At 32.5% G+C, this 8,898-nt stretch overlaps 2 protein-coding genes across 2 annotated transcripts; one reads left to right on the top strand and one right to left on the bottom strand.

Annotated features, from left to right (window-relative positions):
* LOC107790832 (metal tolerance protein 10-like) lies at positions 1 to 5,909 on the top strand. Its single transcript, XM_016612795.2, has 6 exons — positions 1 to 289; positions 965 to 1,077; positions 2,277 to 2,522; positions 3,656 to 3,736; positions 4,326 to 4,556; positions 5,347 to 5,909. Exons 1-6 carry the CDS (start codon positions 106 to 108, stop codon positions 5,689 to 5,691), a joined length of 1,200 nt encoding a protein of 399 aa, XP_016468281.1. The 5' UTR covers positions 1 to 105; the 3' UTR covers positions 5,692 to 5,909.
* Positions 5,910 to 6,517: 608 nt separating this feature from the next.
* LOC107790831 (UPF0481 protein At3g47200-like) lies at positions 6,518 to 8,584 on the bottom strand. Its single transcript, XM_016612794.2, has 3 exons — positions 8,352 to 8,584; positions 7,594 to 8,107; positions 6,518 to 7,483 (listed from the first exon to the last, which is right to left on the bottom strand). The coding sequence occupies exons 2-3, from the start codon at positions 8,089 to 8,091 to the stop codon at positions 6,590 to 6,592; spliced, it is 1,392 nt and encodes a 463-aa protein (XP_016468280.2). The 5' UTR covers positions 8,092 to 8,107; positions 8,352 to 8,584; the 3' UTR covers positions 6,518 to 6,589.
* Positions 8,585 to 8,898: the final 314 nt, after the last annotated feature.

The following is an 8,898-nucleotide window of genomic DNA, read 5'->3' as shown; positions in this document are numbered from 1 at the left end:
CTAAACCTATATATAGAAGAGTCCTTTTGCTTCTCCCTACTTGCAAATGATAAATATCAAAACACAAGTACATTTTCACTCGTACAAATACTAGTAACAATTTTCATGGAGATCGTTGGCAGCAACGGCGGTGATCATGGCGGCGCCACCCATCAGCCGGTGCCGTTATCTTCCTCTTCACCGTCGGCGTCGTGGAGGCTGAATATAGGGGAGTTTCGTGTCCCTGAATATGGCACTGGTGATCATCGTCAATCTTTCAGTTTACGTCGACTCTTGCGTCGCCCTTCTAGTAATTTTCCTTCAATTTATCTTTTTTTTTGTCCTTTTATGATATTGTTTTCCATTTTTTGCACTTGTCGAAGTAAAAACTACTTGAATAAATGGTTGAATTAAGACAAATATTGATTAATCTGAAGGTATTAAATCATTGCATTTTAATTGTCATTGAATTCATTTAACTATCTCCTAGAAAACTACTCTCTCGATTTTATTTTATGTGAATCTATTTGATAAAAGATGAAAACTTAAGAAAGAACGGCTTTGAAACTTATGAGTTACATTTCAACATATTTGTGCAGTAAAATTAAAAAAAAATTAAAGTAATATTATTTTTTAAATATAAAAAAGATCATGTCATTCTTTTTAAAACAAGATTAAAAAGTAAATTGCTCTTTTAAGTACAACTCAATTCTACCAATGGTTTTAAGTTCTAACTTTGGTTTGGATATCCTTTTAATTTCTTCTTCTTTTGTCTTCAAGAACTACTCAACTAAAGAAATTGGTTTTAGTCTTTTTAAACAAAGAGGTATGACATTTTTTTCGATAGCTTAAAACGGAAAGTATGACATATAAATTGGAATATATATATGAATTAAGTACTATTATAAATTAAATCATATTTTTAAGGATTTTGTCTTTTATGTTACACGACTTGATGAGATCATTTTAATATCTCTATATATAGAAAAACAAGGCAAAGTAGCTGAATATTACGAGAAGCAAGAAAGGTTGCTTGAAGGGTTCAATGAGATGGACACTGTTCATGAATCTGGCTTTTTACCCGGAAGTCTAACCGAGGTTTGTCTCTTTTCCTCACACTATTAAGTTACTTAAAAAATTATTACCATTATTTATTTATAATAAATAAAATTAGTAACCTGAAATATAAGACAAACAATATCTTATACGATATGTATACTAATAGTGTAAGTTTTCTTGTTACGTCAATATTTCACAGATAGGTGACATGATGTCGGGGCCGGTGTTCCCTAACTTTTCGAAGTTTAATTTCTTACTCTTAGGAAATGTCAAATTTTTGGAAGTTTTGCTTTAGTGAAAATTCTTCTTCTACGTACATCTTTCCTTGTATAAGTGTTCCACTCTTCTGAAGTTGTGTGCTTTCGGCTAGTGGCGGAGCCAGGATTTTAACTAAGGGGAGTCAAAATATAAATAAGTAAGCACACAAAAAATCAAGGAGAGTCAACATATAGTATATTCACATAAAATTAAGAATTTAATATATTTACACTGTGTAATTTTCCGGTGAAGGGATGCCAATTGAGTCCCCTTGCCAATGAGTGGCTCCGCCACTGCTTTCGGCATAAGTTTACTTGTGGGAGGTCTACTTTCCTACTTTTCAAGTTCCTTACTTCACTTAGGAAATTTTTCAAGGAATTTAGGGTGTTCAAACTTGAAAGAAATGAAAAAATCTCCAATAAATTAAAGAGTGTTCAATATATATATATATATATATATATATAAAGATTAATATTTTACCTATATAATCAGTGTAATTTTTTGATGAAGGGTGATCAATTAACCATCATTGATTGTTACTTAAATTTTATTGTATCGTATCGTTAAATCCGTCGTTACGTAACGACGAAAAGTACTACTTTGTGTAACGACCAATTTGGTGTGGTCTCATCGTTACCTTGTCTTTTCTCTCATTTCGCCCTTCATTATAATTAAATTATTTTATTTTATCTTTTACCCTGCTTCTTTATATAGTAATAATTTTATTCCGTGTCATAATTTTTCTTTATGATATTGCAAATGTATTCTTCATATTGCTGGTACTTGATATCATGAAACGACGACAAACGATACAATCTATTCAAACATTGTATTTATCAAACAATACAGTACAATATAATACAATACAATATATATACACTGATATCGCAAAAAAAATTATTTGCTATAATTAGTAACTTGAAAAGTGGAACAGACAACCTAATAAAACATGTTTGCTGTCTACACTTGATATTTGACAGGATGAAATGAAGCAGCTTGCTAAGAGTGAAAGGATGGCAATTCATGTATCAAACATAGCAAATTTGATTCTTTTCATTGCAAAAATCTATGCTTCTATTGCAAGCAGATCTTTGGCTGTGATTGCATCAACTTTGGACTCTCTCTTAGACTTATTGTCTGGATTTATTCTGTGGTTCACTGTTTATGCTATGAAAAAACCAAACCAATACCACTATCCAATTGGTAAAAAGAGAATGCAGCCTGTGGTGAGTTTCAAATATAATGCCACATTTTGATATTTATTACATGCATTTTATACTTTGTGTCAGTGTGCAGTGTGATTTTAAGATTTATACTTGTAAGTAGGGGTGGCAGACGGTCGGGCCGGGTCGGGTATGAGCGAGCCAAAACGGATAATTTAAAAAAATGGACAAATTATCCGCCCCGACCCGTATTTGAAATGGATAAAAACGGGTTTATCCGGCGTATATGGATATCCATATTATCCCTGGCTTCTTAAATATGATCAGTACATATGAGAGAATTCTTTGTCTTCCAAACTTTGAGGAACTCCAATTTGAAGCTTTACAATGTATAAGCTAAACATATTAGTTATCCATTTGGTTAACCATTTTCTGAGTGGATAATATGGTTCTTTATCCATATTCGACCCATTTTTAAATGGTTCATTATCCAACCCATGTTTTAATGGATAATATGGATGGATAACTGTTTTTTTAAACCATTTTGCCACCTTTTCTGGTAAGTAAACTGGCCTTTATACACAATTAAAAGAAGCAAAACATCTACCCTCCTCTTCATACTTAAAGATTGACAAAAGATTGGAGTTAACTTATATACATTAATTTTTATATTATTTTTGCTGTAATAGGTTGTGTACCATCCCTTATAGGTTATCATATCATGTTACCGGTATCAAAAGTTACTTTTTTTGTCAATTAACTTCATAATTAATGTACTAATTATTTACATTGTCCGTTAGAGCAGTTAAGTATACTATTTGTGTATTTTGTCCTATTATTTTATATTTGAAGTTATCAAATTAGGGTTACTATAGATAGTTACCTGTAATTATATGCCATTATTATAATTTGACAGTGTAAAAAATTTCTAACCGCTCGGTGTACACAAGCTAAGCTCTAAATGAAAAGGTAGCCAAAACTAACATTTTAATTATCATATCAAAATCCTTTATTTCCTTGTTTCTTCTTAATTAAAGACTACCAACAACAACAACAGCAACAACCCAGTGTAATTCCACAAGTGGGGTCTGGGGAGGGTAATATGTACGCAGACCTTACCTCTACCCCGAGGGACAGAGAGGCTGTTTCCAGGAGACCCTCGCATTCTTTAACATTTTATCATATCATATTTACAGGGTATTATTGTCTTCGCATCTGTGATGGCAACTCTTGGATTACAAATACTATTTGAGTCTGGTAAGGAACTCATATATAAGGTATGTGACTCAGTTTTCTGAAGGATTCTATACTAGGAATAGATTTAAACTTATAGTTTTAAACCTATCAAGGCATTTCTGTAATCTATAAAAAACTTCTTTAAGGTTAAAATGAAAATTTAAGGCTAAATTATTTTCAACTTTGGATATGTGTCATTATTTTTTGGACAGACGAATAAATAATGAGTGTCACATAAAATCAAATAAATTGAGTAATTGGTAACCTGGTAAACATGATAATTGACTTACTATCACAAGTTAAACTACAGTTATATCATAAAAAAATATTTTGTCAGTGTATTTATCTTAAATTTATGCATAGTTAAACCTCTCTATAACAATCTCGTTTATTTCGAATATTTTTGGATGTTATAGCGAAATGTTGTTATAGAGAATATATATTATAACATAATTTAAAAATTGGTTCCGAAAAAGTTTGGCTTTTATAGTGAGGTGTTGTTATATAGGGATACTGTTATAGAGAGGTCCGACCGTAAAAGTAATTGAATTTCACTAGTAAAATGCTTAATGCTCCACTCTTTAACACCAGATTTATTGTTTCTTCTGGTTTAATGCTTATGATCATCAGTCTCGTCCTAATACGGATTCTGAGAAGGAAAAATGGATGATTGGGATCATGGTCTCTGTCACTGTGGTAAAATTTCTGCTGATGTTGTATTGTCGAAGATTCAAGAATGAAATTGTAAGAGCCTATGCTCAAGACCATTTCTTTGATGTCATTACCAACTCTGTTGGATTAGTGACTGCAGTTTTAGCAATTCGATTCTGCTGGTGGATTGATCCCATGGGAGCTATATTGGTGAGTTCACAATCATCACTTATACTTCTTTTGTTTTTATCTCTACTTTTCTAGATGGCAGTCCGGTGCATAAAGTATTGTAAGTCCACGCAAGATCCGAATGAGAGTCGCACCCAAAGAGTATGACGTAGACATCTTACCCTAATGCAAGGATTAGTGGTTGCTTCCACGGCTCGAACCTGTAACCTTTAGGTCACATGGAGAGAACTTGCACATATATAGTGATGTTTGCATCAACTGGCGCACAACTCAACTATTTCACTTAGTACATGTTATCTCTCACTAAAAAATTTACCGGACACCTTGTTACTCACCAAGGCTTAGGCGTGTGGAATAACTCGTATTTTTTGTCTCTACTAGTAATGGAATCCTAATTTCAACCTTTATACCAATTTTATTGACCACTAGGTCATACTCGTGGATGCATCGTGCACACACATACGACACTACATCTGTCTCAATTTACTAGGCACTATTTCCTTTTTTTTCTTTTGTCCTACAAGATTGACATCTTTATAGCTTTAGAAACTCCAAACATTTATTTATATTTTTATATCAAGATTGACACCTTTATGTACGTATATATGGTATTACTGACTTATATATTAAGCATATTTAACTTCTGTGTCAGTTATCTCTTTTATTTCTTAAACTTCATGTCTAGTCGTGCTAAACCAATTGTGGTGGACGACTATCACTAAATGAATGAGCAAATAAAATGAGTAGAAAATTTCAAAGATATCCCTCCAAATTTTCCATTATTATTAACGATAACATTATGTATTTGCAGATAGCACTATACACAATTGGCACATGGGCAAAGACAGTAATCGAAAACATGCGATCACTCATCGGAAGAACAGCTCCACCAGAATTTCTGGCGAAATTGACATATCTTATATGGAATCATCACAAAGAGATAAAGCACATTGACACAGTGAGAGCATACACATTTGGTGCAAATTACTTTGTGGAAGTTGATATAGTTTTGCCAGAGGACATGCTTCTAAGCCAAGCACATAATATTGGTGAAACATTGCAAGAAAAATTAGAGCAGCTTCCTGATGTTGAGAGAGCTTTTGTGCATGTTGATTTCGAGTTCACTCATAGACCAGAGCACAAGACTATGGTCTAATGACATAAATAAACTAGGTAATTAATAATTAATAATTAGTTTGAGCTTTAACTTTATTCTTTGGACACTGTTTCCTTGCACCTAAAGTAGTAACTTACCAAAAAAAAAGTTCTTTAATGTGGAGAACCCAACAATGTTGAAACTTGTTGAATTTGCATTCTCAAAATTTATGTAACCTAATGTTTATTTTTAACTCAAGATGCCTAATGATTCATGAACACAGGTAAATACCTACGTATTTATAATCCCACTATATGGTTTAGCTACATATATTTATAACAGCTTATGGATCGTTAATGGTTGAACTCAAGATGGGGTTTAAGGGCGAGTTCATGATTTAACTATTGAGACACCTTTTGGTTAAAATCTAAGAGGATAACTCGTCAAACTCAAAACGCTTGAGGTGGTTCAGAGAGATCTGGTCAAAGTGAACAATACCTTGATAGTTGGGCCTGAACCGTAATATAGTGAAAAAATCTCTATATTGTATACACTCACCCCTAAGAATTACGGTCTAGGTTTTGTAGGAGAAATAGTCAGAGAGATGTATATCTTTAGCCGCTATAATAAGAGAGATGTATATCTTTAGCCGTTTCAAAAAATTAATTGCCTAAATTTGTATTTTTTGTGTATATGTGTGTCGTATACAAAAAATTTACATGTGTTTCTACACTTTTCGGCTAGAAAATGCAATTACTTTCAGCCAAATTGCCAGTTTTGTATTTTGCTCAAATAAGAATTGGCAGGAAGGTGGTAGACTCCTAGTGCTACAACTATTTTAGTATTTTGTGACCACAGACTATGAAACTAAATAGAAAAGTTAAAATTAATGAAGTTGTACGAATGATTATTCCACATTATTAGAACAAACATGAATCAGACACACAAAGTAAATAAATCACATATTCTCTTCATGAGAATGATAAAATGGGCTACCATAGTAAGTCTGAACAACAGTCAAGAAAGTAAGAAAAATAGTAACAACTAAAGCAGTTAGAGACCATGGACTATTAAAATATGTATCTATTAATTCAGCAATCCAAGTCTTCCCTTTGCTATTATAATGTTCTTGAATATTCCTCTTCACATTCTTGAAAATTAAAGGATCATCTGCCCCATAAGTCTTTAATCCTTTGTAAACTTGTACAACTTCTTCATCACTTCCCAATGTGTTGAATATAATCTTCTCTTCTCTTAGTTCTTTCACATCATTAGGTGAAATAATGAGAGATTTCATGAAATTTATGTAAGATACCACAGCTCTATCATTAGGACTATTTGGGCACAATTCATAAGCTATCATGTTCATGAAAAATACTTTAGTGTATGTTGAAACATACCAACATGGTAATTTGAGTTTTGCATAGTAATAGTGAGATGTAAATCTTACACCTTTTAAAGAATCAATTCCACTAGGCCTAAAATGAATGCCCTTTGATTTTAAATCCATAACTGAACGAAACACATTTATGAGCAATGCTGGTTTGTGTACTAGTTCATGATTCTTTCTAAAACGATCAAGAAAATAATCAAAGATGAAATCACAACGCGATTGTTTGACATTAATTACTTCTTCATCGTTACCAGTGACAAGTACTCGTCGAAAAACTTCAAGAAGGTGAGGAGGTTCTATCTCCATCATCGCGTTCTCTTCTATGTTGTCCTCTTGCTTATCAAAAAACATTTGAGAACAATAGCTTTTCACTTTGTTTTCAAATGGATAATATTGATCACTACCTTCATCATCACCATATCTCAACGTAACCAAGAGCTTGAGAATCCGAAAGGGTACCTGTCCAGTGGCGAATTCAGGATTTTCACTAACGTATGTTCAAAATTTAATATTCATATATAAAAAAGTAATATTTGATCAATATAATTTTCCAGACAAAGGCCGGGTACCTGATTTTCGAGCAAATATAGGTCACGTCTAGTGATCAAATAAACTGCAATACCAAGATGCTTGATTGTGTTGGTTTGTTTAGAGGCAGAATTTGGTGTAGACCTTGTTACTATCTCGATATCATTTAGAACAAAACATGCGTCAAGGAGCATCATTCGAGCAAAATCATAGTCGTTATACTTATTCGTGACTTCTTCGAGGTAACAACTTCTAACATCCTCGATCTCCTCGAGAATTTTTTCGAGGAAAAAATTTTGATTTTTATTACTGCCATGAATGAACATTTCTAGAGACTTAGGCTTGAAATCTTCAACAAAATTGAGCTCTGGCTTTCCATGATGGTAAGGTCCCAATGAAACCACTTTAGGATCATAGTCATCACTATTTTGATTGTCAATTCTCATGAATAATGGAACTTTTGGTATTTGACGCCTTCTTGGTATAGATTGTAGTCTTGAGATTGTAATGATGTCCACCATTTCAGATTCTAAGGACATTTTTCTTCGTACATACCTTATTGAACAAACGATGTTAGTTAAGAGTTTAAGTTTTATGCAATGACGTTGCAAAAAAGAAAATATTTACACAATCAAGTTATATATAACGTAATTGTATGAAAATTTATATGACAAACTAACCTATTATCACATGTTAAATTGTACTAATAATGTAATATGTAACTTAAATACTAGTTAAAAGGTAGTCAACAGAAATTAGATAAAAAGAAAATTATAGACTTCTTTTATAGATTTCTCACCACCCGATGTCTAGTTCCAATTAATTCGGATTAATTCGCTCCACTAAGTTCCACTTTGGAGGTATAGTGCTTCCTACCAAAGATGATTCCAATCCGAGCTTGAATCAGAGACTTTTGGTAAATGGCGAAGAGGTATTTACTAAACTGGCCACCACAACCTTTGATGGTGAAAATACCAAGACTTGATGCTATGTACAAGAGGCTTACAATATGTAATGAAGACTAAAAAGAATGATATTGTTTGACAGGGATGCAGCATTTTTAAAGGATTATGAAGGCTGGAATATACAAGCCTTCCTTTCATGGCAAGAATAAATGTTAAAGTGCCATTTGGGTGCTTTAGAAAAAATAAAGACATATAGTATTACTTTAATTGAGAATATAATCAGATGTTTTATTTTGTCGTCTTCTTTCTGAGAATAAGATTTTAGCAAAGAGTTTTTAAAATATATTCAAATCAGTTCTTTTTGTTTTATATTGTTATTCTTTTTCTTTTTGATGTTTCGCTGAAATAAATAAGGTATGAATTGAGTCTACATCTCAAGTT

This window comes from Nicotiana tabacum, chromosome 16 (assembly GCF_000715075.1).
Source record: "Nicotiana tabacum cultivar K326 chromosome 16, ASM71507v2, whole genome shotgun sequence".
In the NCBI taxonomy this organism is placed as follows: domain Eukaryota; kingdom Viridiplantae; phylum Streptophyta; class Magnoliopsida; order Solanales; family Solanaceae; genus Nicotiana; species Nicotiana tabacum.
Note: the sequence above shows the minus strand (reverse complement) of the source record. Positions and strands in the feature narration are given on the sequence as shown.

Coding starts and splice junctions, on each gene's coding strand:
- LOC107790832 (XM_016612795.2), top strand. CDS start 106: ATGGAGATCGTTGGCAGCAACGGCGGTGATCATGGCGGCGCCACCCAT. Junction 1,078..2,276: donor TACCCGGAAGTCTAACCGAG/GTTTGTCTCTTT, acceptor GATATTTGACAG/GATGAAATGAAGCAGCTTGC. Junction 4,557..5,346: donor ATCCCATGGGAGCTATATTG/GTGAGTTCACAA, acceptor ATGTATTTGCAG/ATAGCACTATACACAATTGG.
- LOC107790831 (XM_016612794.2), bottom strand. CDS start 8,091: ATGTCCTTAGAATCTGAAATGGTGGACATCATTACAATCTCAAGACTA. Junction 7,484..7,593: donor TATATTTGCTCGAAAATCAG/GTACCCGGCCTT, acceptor GCCACTGGACAG/GTACCCTTTCGGATTCTCAA.